At 37.9% G+C, this 16,648-nt stretch overlaps 1 protein-coding gene across 7 annotated transcripts in view; it reads left to right on the top strand.

The window, feature by feature from the left end:
• Positions 1 to 16,648, top strand: part of LOC120799632 (copine-8) — a 97,370-nt gene that overhangs the window by 74,792 nt on the left and 5,930 nt on the right. For 4 of the 7 annotated variants that reach the window (XM_040144882.1, XM_040144873.1, XM_040144856.1 and 1 more), the window contains 6 exons: positions 3,005 to 3,051; positions 6,705 to 6,886; positions 7,235 to 7,365; positions 9,493 to 9,595; positions 11,672 to 11,729; positions 11,951 to 12,024. In XM_040144882.1, coding sequence (XP_040000816.1) covers positions 3,005 to 3,051; positions 6,705 to 6,886; positions 7,235 to 7,365; positions 9,493 to 9,595; positions 11,672 to 11,729; positions 11,951 to 12,024 — 595 coding nt within the window. Of the gene's footprint in view, positions 1 to 3,004; positions 3,052 to 6,704; positions 6,887 to 7,234; positions 7,366 to 9,492; positions 9,596 to 11,671; positions 11,730 to 11,950; positions 12,025 to 12,196; positions 12,611 to 13,338; positions 13,398 to 16,648 lie in introns of those variants that run through there. The other 3 variants (XM_040144891.1, XM_040144910.1, XM_040144863.1) reach the window with 3 other exon arrangements.

Here is a 16,648-nt window from a genome sequence, read left to right as displayed (position 1 = left end):
TTTTTTTTTAAAAAAAAGATGTGCAACATTTTTGACACTAAACACTACTAAACAGGTGATTCAGGCTTTAATATTGTCCCATCTAGACTATCAGCTAGCAATGTGTAAATATTTCTGAGTAAGGATGATTGTAGTGCAGGTCAAAAGACTTTAACATTTGAAAACTGGATTAAATGTAGTTTAAAATTTAGTTTTTAAATCTAGGCTGCATATAGTCTTAACTTTTCTTAACCTCATTTTGGTCACTATGTTTAAATTTACTACATGTTGAAATATTACATAATATATAATGTGTAACATATACTGTTGAGCAAGATTTTAAGATGTAAAATAGACGTCTAAAAGTTCACACTCAGTTTTAACTTCACTATAATTGTAACCAAATGTTTACTATTATAGGTTTCAAATATAGGTGTAGAAATAAACCAGGACTTTGTTTCTATCAGGTTACAGCTAAATAAATATATATAAAAATGTAATATAACAAACAGTAGCATTCCAGGTTTATCATCTGTTAAGGATATTGAAGTCTGCAGAATAATGAATGACTGGACTACACTGAATAAAATGTAACAGTACGAACTTACTGACTAACTTACTACTGGAGGCTATGCTCTTTTATTTACCCATTGCCATGGTGAATCGCAGTATGGGAGCTCCATTGACGAAGACTTTTTTCATTCACCACACACACACTTAACTAAGAGTGAACATACTCAGACTCGACTTGAGCTAACTCTGATCAGCTGTTCTGGAACCGAAAAACTCTTAACTTATTCATCTCAGGGTTAGTCAATTCCAAATTCAGGGTTAGGATCCGATTTTGTTAAACCTGCTTCCTGGTATAGGTCTCTGATCATTAAATGTCTCTTTAACTTTTTCCTACCTCTGTCCCTCTCCCTCTCTCCCTCTTCTTCTGTCCCCTCTGGACGGCACAGTGACCACATTTCACATGGCCTGCTGAGGTGACAAAGATGATGAGCTAGTGGCTGTTTGACACTATCTGAATACAGAAGATGTGCGTAAGATAGACAGGGAGGCTTTTGTGTGTGTTTGTGTATGCGGCAGCAGGTGGGGATTGGTGTGAACCTAATCCTGTTCCTGCAGGTTAACAAGATAGGAGATGTTTCAATGGAGAGACATGCCTCTCTCTCATGCTGGGTGCTGTGGTGTGTGATGTTTTTCTGTGCCTTGTTTTGTCCCTCTCTTATCATGCTTTGTTCATATTTCTGTCTTTTCTCTCAGAAACTACAAAGTTCAAAGTTTGTGTGAGACAGAGTATAAGTAAAATCCAAACAGAAAGTTAGCTTGTAAATATATTTACGAGTGACATGAATAATGTGTTTTTAGGTCTTATCATACAGAGCTTTTAGCCACAGCTTGATATCTCAGCTTCATTGGACATCAAAATATGGAGTATAGAAATATATGAAAAATGCGATTGACAATAGTGACCTCTGACTTTCTACCCACGCTATCAGCCTGGCTATAAGGATGAGAAAGTTAGTTGATCAACTGCTTTAGTCCAGACCGAAATATCTCTAACTATTGGATGGATGGCCATGAAATTTTGTACAAACATTCTTGGTGTCCAGAGGATAAGTCTTACTTTGATCCCCTGACATTTTCTGTAGCACCCCCAGTAGATTGACATTTGTGCTTTTGAGTGGAATGTTCCAAGAAATATTGGATAGATTGCCATGAAATTTGATAAAAAACATTCATCTTTCCCTCACAACTTTGGTGATCCCTTAATTTTTCATCTAATGCCATCAGGTCAAACATTTTCACAATTTTAATTTGTCCAGTACTTTAGAAGCAAATATGCTAAAACACTAAGATGGTGAACATTATGACTGTTAAACATCAGCATTATAATTTTGAACATACTAGCATACAGTTGTTAGTATTTAGCTCAAAATCACCTTTATGCCTTATCCCACACTCACCCCACACTTTTATCCTTTTAACTATAATTAGCGAAGTGGGAAAAGCCTTTCACATCAGTCTTTGACTTGTACTTCTGAGTCGGAGATATCAGGAATTTCTGCGACAACAATGTCTTCCACATAGTGAAAAGAACTACGGACAAACTGTTGTCAGAACGGCTGCAAATGTTACCATCACTTGCAGTTACATCAAAATAAGATCTAATATTAGCAACTAACTGATTCAGCTAATTTTAAAGGAGTCATACACTGTTTGTGTGTATGACACAACAAAAGTAGCTAATTTAGACGGTTTAACTGCTGTGATTACAAGTCAGCACTAGGGCTAACCACTTTGGAATAATGCATAAAACACTACGAAGTCAGAAAAAGGGGTGTTTTACCTGTTCTTCCCATTCTGCCGACACTGCATGAATGCTTAAGTACAGCCGCACAGAGAGGCTAGCATGATCGTAGACTGAAGTTTAGTTTGCCTACTAATGTAAGTCCCTTAATGATTTCAGTTTACAGTTATGTAACTTTGGGTTACTCAAAATCAAATTCTCCACTGGTCTGTGTAGTCTAATTAAGCATTTGTAAAAGTTCACCTCCTGTCTACCAGAATACTACTGAATGTACTTTGTAGAGTTTGGGCTCACAGTTGAACATAGTTTAATTTTGGGTTCAAAGTCACAGTGGCACATGCTACTTTCACTTGTGCAGTTGTTAACGAGACTGTAGCTGTGATCTCTGCTGAAAACAACAACCTTCCTTTGAGCAACGTCATCCTTGCATGTTCGGTGTGAAAGCCTAGTAACTCGCTGTTTCCTCATTAATGTCGCAGCTAAAGGGCAGTAGGAACTCTGTTTGCACTCGTAAACATTGATCACTTTAACATGATTATGTCGGCAGTTCATGTCTTCTGATAGTTTCTTGTTGAATCGTGTGTGTGTGTGTGTGTGTGTGTGTGTGTGTGTGTGTGTGTGTGTGTGTGTGTGTGAGGGAGAGAGAGAAAAATAGAGAGGGGGAAAATTATTGTTGATTAATGAATCATCTTTCTGCTTTTGTCTTCCAAGGACCCAGATTAACTTCACAGTGGCCATTGATTTCACAGCTTCCAATGGTAAGCTTCCAAGTAAACACATACATACACTTTAAATGTGCGCACACACTTAGAAACCTGCATAAAGACATACAAAGTGTGCTGAATACCTAGGGAGTGTTTATTCAAATATATGCAGATGAGGAATTAAGTGTTTCCTAATAGCCCTCTCAATCACACCTGGCATCTAAAGTTAAGTGCAGTAACATTCTATGATGGCCGTGATTAAGGACTGTGTTATCCATCTAGCCTCTGTCATAGCAGGACAGGTGGCAGCACTGACAAATCCTATTAAATCAAATGAGAACTTTCAGGCAGTTGATGTAAAAAATGTGTTTGGGGTTGAGGTGTACTTGATCTTGCATGGGTCTCACTAAAGCCTCAATACGGCATGGTTGCGAGTAGAGTTTGGCAATTTATTAAAACACAGCTTGAATAGTGATATGAAAAGACATGTACAGGGAGCTCAAGACAGGTGTCATATTAATACTATATTAAGTTAATCAGAGGCCCATTTAGCTCTACACTGAAGCTGTGATGGAATCAGAGGATCCATACATGTTGTGGTGTCATACAAGAGCACTAATGGTGAACCACTATAAATGTATTATTTGGTTGCTTTTGGAAGCATATTAAACCACAAAACATTTTAGGTAACCATCATTTAGAAGTTCAAGTGGCTCTTTAAATAGTAATAATGGTTCCCATAAAGCACCGTTAAATCCACACAGCCTCTTATGATATGTTATCTTCTCTTTTCTTTCAGTTAGAGGGAAAAATTCAAAAATATATACATTTTTTTAGCATTTTTACTATATTTTAACATTTAATTGGAAGCAATTGTAGCTATATCCCCAAAAATGACATGGGATAAATTATAAGGGGTTACAATGTATTTTGCTGTAAACGTCTCAGAAAAGGAGGTTGTATTGCTATTTATGTTAAAAAAGATTTTTTTTAGTTCTTTTAACTTCACTTTCTCTCTGCAAGCAATATGAGCATTTAGCCCTGAAGCTAGGGCTCAGTAAGGGCCATTTTATCAGAGCCAGAGGTTGCTACAGGCCACCTTCAGCAAACAGTAAAAGCCTACTGTCTTCAAGCAAGCAGCTGGCTGAATTGAATTTTAACAAGGTTGTTATTGTTGGTGATTTTAATTTTGACTGGTTATCAACAGCCTCTGACACATTTACAATCTTTCTGTGATTATTTTAATCTTGCACAGCTCATTGATTGTCCAACCCGCCCAAATCATGTCCAATATCCATAGAAGTTGTCTAATTATATGTTGTTGATGCTGCTGTCTTGGCCAGGTCTCTCACCTTACCTGGTTAAATCCTACTAATAAATGAAGAAATCGCTGTCCGTCTCTCTGTCTTTCGTTCTGTTCTGTTTTCTCGACAACTTCTTGTAATGTTGAGGACCCAAGGAAGTGCAGTGTTGACTGAAGGTTTTTGGATGAGCAGTTCTCGAGAAACATTAAATAAGAGAAATATTAAACGACAGTCATTTAGGGCTGGGGCGACTCATCCACACAGCCAACGTCATTGATTACACAACAGCGCCTCTCAAAGATGGCTCCCGGTCAAAGCCTGGATTCCCTGGACAACAAGCTGCAACTACAAAATTCTTGAGAACTCTCAATATGCAGTCTAAAGAGGTGTCATTGCTAATGAAGGAGGACAGCATTAGGCTGAAAAAACAAAACAAACCTATCAAACAGATAGAAACTTTAGGAGTGGACAAATAAACAGTTTGGTACATTCTTTAAAAAAAAGAATGCACTGGCGAGCTCAGCAACACCAAGAGGCCTGGAAGACCGTGGAGGACAACTAAAGTGGATGATCACAGAATACTGTCCTTGGTGAAGAAAGGCCACTTAACAACATCTATCCAGCTCACTTTCAGAGATGCCCTTATGAAAATAAATACAGAGGGTTTACCACAAGGTACAAAACCACTGGTAACACTCAAGAACAGAAAGGCCAGATTAGACTTTGCCAAAAACCATCTAAAAAAGCCTGCCCAGTTCTGGAACAAGATTCATTGGACAATGAACCCAACATTAACTTGAATGATGGGAAGAGAAGAGTATGGGGAGGGAAAGTAACAGCTTGTGATCCACAGCATACCACATCATTGTCAAACATGGTGGAGGCAGTGTTATAGCATGGGCATGTATGGCTGCCATTGGAACTGGGTCACTGGTGTTATTGATGATGTGACTGCTGATCGAAGTAACAGGATGAATTCTGAAGTGTATAGGGCAATCTGCTCAGATTCAGCCAAATGCTACAAAACTGATAGGACAGTGCTTCACATTACAGATGGATAAAGACCCAAAACATACTGCAAAAGCAACCCAAGAGCTTCTCAAAGCAAACAAATAGAATATTCTTCAATGGCCAAGTCAGTCAACTGACCTCAACCCAGTTGAGTATGCTTTTTACTTACTGAAGGTAAAACAGAAAAAAGAAAGACCCACAAACAAGAAGCAGCTGAAGGTGGCCACTGTAAAGGCCTGACAAAGCATTTCAAGGGAGGAAAATCAGCATTTGGTGATGTCCATGGGTTCCAGACTTCAGGCAGTCATTGGCTGCAAAGGATTTTCATCCAAGTAATAAAAATAATCCCTATATTTATAATTATGTTAGTTTGTCCAATTACATTTGAGCCTCTGAAAATGAGCAACTATGTTTAAAAACGGCTGTAATTCCTAAATGGTTTATGTAAAATTTTATCAAACCCATTGAATTAATGCTAAAAGTCTACACTTCAATAACATCTTGAAGGCTTCATTTCAAATCCATTTTGGTGGTGTAGAGAGGCAAACTTATGAAAATTGTGTCACTGTCCAAATACTTACGTACCTGGCTGTATACTTAATAAATTGGCAAGTGAGTGTATGTGTCACAGCAATCCTTTTGAATTTGTGGTCCAGTATTTTCTGATCAGGTACCTGACTAAGAGGGTCTTTTATTATTATTAATATCATAAAACAACAGTGATGTGGAAGATGATTTAATAAAACATTTAACTATTAATAACCACGTTTTGAACGAGCACTGCACTAGTGAAGGACATTGAAATTGAACATATCATACAAATTTTGACTGAGCACTTTCCCAAAGATCAAAGTTGTTACCAACAATAAAACATATTTTAACTAATATTTCCAACAAAGCAGAATTTTGTGTTACATTTTGATTCAAGGAGTAAAATTAATGTCCTCACATGACAGAAACAATTTAAGCTTGGATGATGAAATGTCCAAAGTTCATATTTGATTCCCAACGCTGTAACCACGGCACCCTTAAGATTAATCACATCGTATAAATCTGAAGCTTAATCATTAAATACATATTATTGACTGTAGATACATAAAATGTAATTGTTTTCTTCTGTTGTTGATATATCTGGTGAGTGAACCACAATGTATCTCTGGTTTTATGCAGAAAGAGCTAATAACAAAGACTGACTGCTTGAATGAAGTTAAGTCAAAGCAGTAAATTTCAAGAGAGTTAATTACTATGGGCTTTAATTCTGTTGTTTCATCTTGGTTAACACTGAGCCTGTTAAACACTTAACTGTTATTCTAAATCACGAAGCACATTATTGTGCCCAGAAAGTATCCTATGACTGTGTTTGTGTGTGTGTTCCCTTTGTCATAAAAACAGGTAACCCAGCCCAGCCCACCTCACTCCACTACATGAGTCCCTACCAGCTGAATGCCTATGCCATGGCCCTGAAGGCAGTAGGGGAGATCATCCAGGACTATGACAGTGATAAGATGTTCCCCGCGCTGGGCTTCGGGGCCAAGCTACCACCTGACGGACGAGTCTCCCACGAGTTTGCCTTGGTGAGAGCCAGAGTTAGACAAGGATAGAAGGCAGGGATTACAGGGAGGGAGAAAGGAGTGAGGTTGTTCCCTGCATTGAGCTTTTAAACCAAACATCTCCGCACAATAATTAGTGTTGGAAGGTTCACTGATATAAATGAGGTGGACAAAATAAAAGGAACACCTGCAGGACTAGGAGAGGCTTTTAGCTAAGTGTTCCTAAGAAACTGGCAACTGAACTGGATTACATAAATAATCCCTGATCTTGTTTGTTCCATCGGCTTCTCCTTTGCCTCTTTACCTGTTGAATATATCTGAAATCAATCATGTAAGTTAATCATCTCCTCTCTTCTCCTCTTCTGTTAAAAGCAGAATGGGAATCCTCAAAACCCTTACTGTGCAGGTATTGACGGGGTGATGGAAGCCTACTACCAGAGTCTGAAGTCAGTTCAGCTCTACGGACCCACCAACTTCTCCCCTGTCATCAACCATGTGGCCAGGTAACACAGTTACACAAGCAATTAAACGTTTTTAATGTACTCAGTCAGCACTTTACTTTTTCACAGTCTTGTTTTTTTGTGTATTTCAATTTTCATTATACCACAGGCACACAGTTTTGCTGTTCAGTATTTGCTATCACTGCTTATGTAATAAACTTCAAATTATTTGAGTATGCGTGAAAGAACACCAAGTACATTTCACTTTTCGATTGACACTCACCATGTGTTCTCAGGTTTTCTCTAATAAGCTCTTTGCAGCAATTGCTGACAGGTAGCTAACAGTGAGAGTGAGAGGAAGAGGGTAAAAACTAGGGACACAAACAGAAAACGTACCTGGCAGCTGATTGCATGTTTGTTTGTGTCTGTGTTTCGATGGGAACATAATTTATGCTGCAGGAAAGCCAAGCAGGCACATGATCTAGACAAAGTTCTCAAAAGGAAAAAAAAAACATTATGAAACTATTCATACAAGTATGTAATTAAAGAGATTTGTTCAAGTGAAGTCTCCCATCAGGTTACTTCACATATTTAGTACATAATTTAGATTGCATAATTAAACTGGGAACATGGAGAAACAGCAAGCCTTGGTCTGTCTAAAGGTAACAGTGTCTGCCTACCAGCATCTTTAAAACTCACTAATTGACATGTTATATCTTGTTTGTTCAATCCGTACGAAAATCAAAGTGTAAAAACAAGAAATTACAACAAGTTATGTGTCAGGCTATTTCTTGGCCAGGTACAGTAACTTTCTACAGTACCTGCAACTCTATAAAAGATATAAGGTTTTTTTAAACATACATATGTTTAAACATTTTAAACAACACAAAAGTTTCCCTGTGCTTCACCCAGCTAAACTACACCTAATTAACTATGGTTTTGTTACAAAATTAACTTCAAGAATCGGTTCAGCTCAGCTGGATAAGTCTTAGACTTATCACCATACATCTACAAACTCGTCTTCCTTAAACCTCATTAAAAACTTTTAAAACGGGCGCTGTGGATACATCTTTTAATGTATCTGCATTGGCGACATGCCAAAGGCATTATGTTTTCGGGCTGTCCGTCCATCCCCTTCTTGTGAACGCTAAACCTCAGAAATGCGTTGAGGGAATTTCTTCAAATTTGGTACAAACATTCAGTTGGACTCAAGGAACTAATGAGAATTTTTTGATCAAAGAACATAACTCAAGAACTCATACACTAATTATGATAAAAAATACACTTAATACCTTTTATTAAATTCCTTCAAAGCCTTCACTACATATATTATATGAGTCTGGACAGACATGGATATAAACTGCACCTTGACTGGTTGGCGGAGGCATAGAACCGCGAAGTGGTAATTTAGTCTGCAACTGTATTGCCTATTTGTCAATATCCTACACCCTACATCCTACCTCCACCTCCTCTCTTCTGTTTGTTGACCATTCTCAGATTTTAAAAATAACCCCCTTATTCTCTTCAATGTGTTGCTTCAGTCCGACATGCAGCTTAGGAACCATGCACTTTACTTCTTCTTTACTGCCCTCTTACTTCCACTTTTTTAGTTGTTGCCTATGTTTCCATCTTTCTCCATCTGCAATGTTGTGATCATCTTCAGTGAGAGACATTCAAGTATGAGTTATATACAGTGGGGAGGAGACAGACATACACATAGATCTAACCTCCCAGTGCAGCAAGGTCACATGTAGCAGAAACCGAAGCAACTGAAATAATCTCAGTGTGTAAAAATCAGTAGCAGTCACTTCATGACTCATATGGGAATGAAAGGTCACACTCCACATCAGAGGAGAAATTGAAAGTCATATTAAGCTGAGGATCTGTAGAATTGACATACAGATAGATGTACAGAAAAAAGCGCTTCACAGATCAAGATCCTCCAGATTGGGAGGTAAGTGACATTTATTCAATGAGAAAAATCATTTTTCAAAGGATGAGGAATGTTTTTTTTCCACTCAACTATTTTTGTGTGCTATATTTAATTTAAGAACAAGCTAAGTTCTTTAATTATAACTTCACAGAATGATGCTTAATATGCTTAAAGTAATGAATCATCTTGGTAAACAAAAGACATGATGATAGCACAGAAATGGTTTTGAGAGATGGTTTGTGTGTTTTTGTGCATAGGTATGCAGCTTCAGTGAAGGATGGCTCCCAGTACTTTGTGCTCCTCATCATCACAGATGGCGTCATCTCAGACATGGCCCAGACTAAGGAATCTATTGTCAACGTAAGAGCATCTATTGTACTTATTAACACCCCTGCACCCTGACCTCCAAAACAAAAGGAAAAAAGACAGTTCATCAGAAAGAGAATTCAAGTCAGATCTTTCACTCTCTTAAGTTTAAGAAAATTGCTTCTGGAAATGGGTCTGATAGTAATAGTAATGATAACTAGACTTCCAGGCAAGTATACTGTGGTCCAAGCACCTTATACAATTTGGAACAAACCAATCCGTTACTCATAAAAAATGATTTATACAACACTTTTGTTTAAAAAAAATGAATAAAAATGTGCTTCACAAAAGACAAAAAATAACATAAATAAACATAATATAATAATAATAATAACATAAATAAAAAGATACAAAAAGTCAGAACAGTAGAATCAAAGCAGATCAATGAATGAAAAGAGAAATGTTGCCATTAGAACAGCTGCTTATTTGTGGAGAACATATAGTATATATAAATTTTATCTGAAAGACTGCTTGTTTATGTCCAGATAAGTGTCAAGTTAAATTTTCTGTATTAAAGTAGCAAAAGAGTGGGACAGCTGATGAGGTTGGATTGGTATGATGTTTGGGAAGGTATTTTGTTGTCTTTGTTCTTTTTTTTTTTACTTTAGCTTTTTATGTCAGTCAGTTGCATAAACATATGTTTGAGCAGCTCCTTATCATTCTTTTGAATGGTTTGAAAAGCAAGCAAAAAACAACAACAAAAATAGGTATTCATCAAAAATAGACATTTCACCAAAAAGAAAAGATTTCCCATGGAAAACATTTTCAATTAATTCCATAATTATGCAGTAGCGTAAAGTATTTCATAATACATAGTTCAGTGATTGCTTTAATATAATTCTGAAAATTAAAAAATATACTGTATGCAAATCAGCAGAACTGTCATGGCCAGAGGACAAATTACATTTGAGCAAAAATGTGTCTCTTAAATCCTTGTTATCCTTTACTCCTTGTTATCCCTCCTGAGAGCAATAATCTGTCTCTGAATGAAAGATAGGAAACAGCTGTGTTAGTATTTCCTAACTAAGCTCTTTGGGGGATCATTGTCAGCTTATAGATGTGCTGACAATGAAATTACTCTATTAAGAAAAGGCACATATTTTTGGCCTTACAAACAAATAATGTTAGTCTGCCAGATCCATGCAGTACACAGATTTCAGAGTATACATAAATGTTAGGGGAAGTTAATTAAATTTTTGTTTTTTTTGTTTTGCAATTTCTGTGCCATTCTCACTTTTGACAGGATGTTATTCAACCCCATCCATTCTTTCCATCGCTGTTAAGTCATAGCTTGCTCCAGAGGGAAGGCAGAGTGCCATGTAGAATGCAAACAAAATGAACAGTGAACAACAGACATTTTTGTGAAAGCACTGATCCATCTCAGGGCTTTGAAAGCAGAGAAGGAGAAGAAAGGAGAGGAGGCTGAGAAAAGAGAAATGTTAAGGAAGAAAAGAGGCTCGGAGAGAAAAGGAGGGTAAATGAGTGAACAGGAAAAAAAGAGAGCAATGGGCAGTAGAGACGTAAAGAGGACCTGTACCAATGGGAGAAAAAAATAAGATTGATAATATCATCTATTTCTCTGTTGCAGGAGGTCAACACATTACTCAAATACCCTGAATACACACCGTTGGCCCTCTCCTTCTAATACACAATATGACACTTACACATACCCACACACACAACACAAACACGTCATTTGTAAGCTCTCAGTGAGTGAATTCCATGGTATTCATTATTTCGTCTCTTATAATATTCACTGTGGTGTCCCAACCCACGCAGCACTCTTGGAAGTGCTGTAGAAAACACAGACATCAAAGATTCACACACATGCTTACACATACTGTATGTATTATACATGTTGGCAAGACTTAAACACGACATGATCTGTTAATGCTTTGTTTACCACTGATGAAGACAAACGATATCTATGGCTGGTATAGGGCAGCACCTGTAGCTCATTAGTAGCTCAGCCCTATTAATGACCCACATGGACAGAGTTTTTCACAAAAAGAAATGTCTTTAAATATTTGAAATGTATCAAATGTTTATTGCTCCGCTACTCTCCTGCAGGCCTCCTGTCTGCCAATGTCAATCATCATTGTTGGGGTAGGGCCTGCAGAATTTGATGGTAAGTCAACAAGATATGAATGTGTGAGTAATGATTGAGTTGTTGGTCCTCCAGCGACTGGTTAGGTTTGCAGTTAATTGACATCTTGCAGGTTTATGTTAGTAGTCTGTAGGTCTTTTTAGAGGTTAACTGCAGTTAGCAATAATGCACACATGCTAGGTTTGCATTTTTTTTCCTTCTATCCCCCTCAAAACCTTTTTTATCCTTTTTATTCTCCTCAGCCATGGTTGAGTTGGATGGTGATGAAATCAGAATTTCATCCAGAGGAAGATACGCTGAGAGAGACATTGTTCAGGTACACAAACCATATTGAAGATTGTAAATGAGTTCTCCCACTTGGACACCTATGCTCTTTGCCATCACTTTTTTCCGACTTTATCCTATAAATCATGGCTGAATTAACGCCACTGGTCACTATGTCCTTATAAACCTCTCTCTTCTACCCTTTCTCTGTGTAATGTTTACAGTTTTCACTACTGGAATACAACCTTTTTTCAGGTTTGCTCCATGGTAATTTAAACACATCAATCTAGTTAATTTATGCAAGTTAGAAGCACGAAACTGAAATAATAAGGATCTTAGAACTGGAACCCACCTGAAGGCCATTATTATGTCAGTTGAAGTTTTATTGGTAAAAATATTCCCAAACAAAATTGAAATTAAATAGGCACTTACAGTTGGCACACAATAAGCGTAGAGCTTTTGGGGCCCCTGGAGTTCTGGATCAACAGGGCAGTTGCCCGCTTTGCCTGGCTGGTAAAATGGCCTTGGCAAAAATATCAGTTATAATACTGCTGCCAGGCATCTTGATCTAAGTGTCATTTGTTAACTTAATTATGCTAAAAGTATCAAAACTCATTCGGTGACATGTTGATTTTGGAAAATGTTAAACAGACCATCAGGAAGACAAATCAAAACTCTGCAAAGGATTTATTTGGAAGTGCAGAAAAATTAGTACGCAATCCTTGTCACTATCTTTTCTAAAGGTGAGTGGCTAAAAATGCCTGAGTTCTGTCCAGGCTGTTCACCTCTGTCCACACAGACACCTGGTCACTCGATCCCATGGTACACTAGACCCCATATGGCAAGACACTCACATACACGCAAGCATAATGGCATGCTCCCCAGCTACTATGAAGAGTAGAAGAGAAGTTTTTCTGTCTTTAACTCAGTCTCACTTTCTCATTAAAGTACATGAACAGAGACTCTTAGATCTGACGCCTGGTCCAATATACAGCTTAAAAAGCCTACAGGCCAAAAGTACGTCTGCAGTCAGTCAGTCAGAAGAGACCTGTGAAATGGTATGGACAAAAGTAAAAAGATGAGACTTTTTTCACCAAGGTGCTACAACCTACCCACATCAGAGGCTACCTTTTACTTTGCCACATAGAGTTTGGGAGATGAGATGGAATACTAACTGGATAACAGCCACAGAGGAGAGACATGCCTTGCTAACAATGAATGTTTAAACTCAAAATGTCATTATGTATAGTTCATTTTTATTAATTCCATTAACCTGTCAATCATGTGTTCAGCCATACATTCATTTCATAGTCTATGTTTTTATCTGTATTCTTGTTTATTTGTATCTTTGTATGGTATCATTCAGATTAAGTTCATTCCCTGGCATCAAGACAAACAGAAGAAACAAACAAACAAACATTCAGAGTGAGTAGTTTGCTTGGTTGTGACAGGATGAAGTCACATTTTCTCCTCCATGACCTTTGTACTGCCACTGTATATCTTGCTCCCTCAGACCACGTGGGCGAGGGAGACACACTCGTTAGTTGGCTTTTTAACAAGCTGAAGTACAAACACACACACACAAACACATACACAGGCACTCTATGCAGAAAAGACCTGGAGATGGTGTCAAACTAAGTTTCAGTAATGGAACATTACACCAGCTATGCCTACAGCCACTCATTATCTGCAAGCTAATAACCCAGAGTGATATGGTGGGGTTTACATTTTGCATCGAGGGTTTCCGGCTCAAATTGGCCTCTCATATGATCCTGTTAACTACAGTCACAGGATCCTATGAGAGACCAATACATACATATATACATACAGCTCATACAACTCATTAAGTAAATGAAAAAGAGACATCCTCATATCTGTCCTAATTTTGTTTAGCAGTATCTTTCATGTAAGAGCATACAGTATGACTAGGTTTGTGACACAAAACTATCTTTGAAATATGCAAGCATTTATTAAAACAGTGGGTGGATTGGGATTATGAAGCAGGCAGCAGTCGTGAGAACTAAATAATGAACTGCAACAGCGTGGCGCGATAGTTAAAGAAGTTAAGAACACAATGTGTCCAAGGGTTCTTCAGCAAAAGATTGAAAAACAGTATACATAAAACTATAAAGTTAGTCTGGATGTCAACTTAAGTTTTAAGGTGAAGTGGCACTCTAACAACAGTTTGTAGCTCATTTTATACTGAAAGTCTGTTAACCTTCTATGTATAGTGCATTCAAACTCGTATGTTGTGCCAATAAAGACAGATTATTTAGATACATATACTGTGCAACTACTGCAGTAATTTCAGAAAGATATTCCCTCTTTATTACAACTTTGGTCTTATTTTCATATCTTTGGTCCTCCTTTATCAGTAATAGTAATATTGTATACACCAGTTTTATTGCTTGAGATCTGGAAACTTGAAGGCATTGCTGCAAGTCTGACATGGCAAGGACTGTGATTGGTTAGATGTTCAGACAGGTTGAAAACAAGAAAGCAATTTAGCCAGATTTTCTAAACCACTCACATTTTTACATTTTAATCAGGTACACTCATTAAGTCACACTGGGCTGCAGACCCAGTTTTTAGAACCACAGCAATCCCTGGCCTTCCGTTACCTTACATAAAATCCCACATGATCCCAATCTGTTCCACGCAGTGAGGTGTTTAGATTTTAAATTTGTGAAAAAGAGGCCATTGGTATCAGGAATCAGCATCAGCATATCCGTAACTGAGGTCCTGGACTTGGGATCACAAGAGAAAAGTTAGATTGATGCATCCCTACCTTGGGTACTATCCTTTTATTTATGTGTGACAAATGGCAAAAAATTCCTAAAATCAGATGGGTTTCAGACTTGCTTTCAGCCAGTTCTTGAATTTGCTGTTGTGAAAATTGGCAATGCTGATCCTCTATTTGAACCTGTGTATTTTCATCCTAATATCTGATATCAGTAATCCCAGACATTTAGTAGAGCTAACTACAGCTTGGTATGGCTCAGTACCCATACTCATTTGGTGCTCATCTCTGTCATCTTCTGATCAGATTTTATTCGAACTGTTGTTTACTAGAAAGTTTTGATATTCACTACCTCCCTTGTGTCTGACAACCAGACACCAGTTTCTTCTCAAAGAGTATGGCAAATCTGCAGCGTCTTCATTAGAGTCGACTCTCTTCTCTGTAGCAGTGCCAATTTGTAATCTAGACTGGTTAGATGGTTGTATTTTTACAAAAATAATCTTGCAGTTCATAACCACATCTTACACTTATTTGAAACTAAGAGGATGTATTGTGTGATATAATTTTAATTCTTTCTTTTAAGTTCTTTTTCATCTTCTTTCTTCATCATTCATTCAGAGTAAGGAAAAACAGAAGAGCGGCTCTTCCTCAGGTGACTGAGAATGTTAATGCAGGATGTAATCAGACTGTGTCAGCAAGAACAGTCCATCAACAATTACATAGAGAGGGATATTATAGTAGGGTTGCAGTGCATAAACCCCTCATTATAGAGATGAATGCACATTTGAGAGTTCAGTGGTGCAAAAACCATAAACACTGGTCTACAGAGATGTGGAAAAAAGTGATATGATCAGAAGAGTCATCCTTCACCATATTCTCGACAAGTGGGCGAGTGCATGTGTGACGTACAAGAGAACACTACAGGCTTGAATGCTTGATCCCTGCAATAAGGGGATCTGGTGGCTCTTTTATGCTGTGGGGCGCATTTTGCTGGCATGGTTAGGGTTCACTTTTCCCCTTAGAGGGAAAAGTCTCTGCAAATCAGTAATTAGTGAGTGATCCCCTTTATCCTATGATGAAACATTTCTATCCTGATTGGAGTAGTCTCTTCCAGGGTGACAGTGCCCCATCCGTAGTGCAGGAGGGGTCACTGAATGGTTTGATGAGTATGAAAATGATGTAAATCATATGCCACGGCCTTCACAGTCACTAGATCTCAACCCAGTTGAACACCTATAGGAGATTTTGGACTGACGTGTTAGCGCTCTCCACCACCATCATCAAAACACCAAATGAAGGAATGTCTTTTGGAAGAATGGTGTTCCATCCCTCCAGTAGAGATCCAGAGACTTGTAAAATCAATGCCAGGGCCCATTGAACCTGTTCTGGCAGCGTGTGGTGGCCCAGACATTTTATATGTGTTTTCCCTTTAATGTGTCACCTGTCTGTACATATGCAGTTTACAGGGATAATGGGCGTGTGTTTTACCACTCAAAATTCATAGTTCTTATTGGAACAAAGGGTCCTAGATTCCAGGCAGAAGTAGACAAAAACAGGTTTCTCGTTTCTAGCTGGCACCCACTGATTTTACCAGATTTTATCAGCTGTAGAACGTTAACTAGCAATTTTAGCTAATGCTAAATGAGTTGGTTGAAAACACAAACTCCAGCTGGCTTTTTAATGTTTCCACCAGACTTGTTTTAAAATCAAAACTCTGTAAAAGGTGTCAGAAATATTCACTTGATGACTAAATACATCAGATTGTGGTAAAAGACTGAGGCTAAAGGTGCATGACCCAGGCAAAAGGTCAGCATCCCCACCCACTGACAATCCACGTAGAGAACATTAAAATAGAGAAAAAACATTGTTCTTGTATTTCAGTGCATAGCAAGTTAGTCCTAGTATTATAAGATTATAAGACTGTTATTTCATTGTA

This window comes from Xiphias gladius, chromosome 2 (assembly GCF_016859285.1).
Source record: "Xiphias gladius isolate SHS-SW01 ecotype Sanya breed wild chromosome 2, ASM1685928v1, whole genome shotgun sequence".
NCBI lineage: Eukaryota > Metazoa > Chordata > Actinopteri > Istiophoriformes > Xiphiidae > Xiphias > Xiphias gladius.
This window is presented reverse-complemented; position numbering and strand designations above follow the sequence as displayed.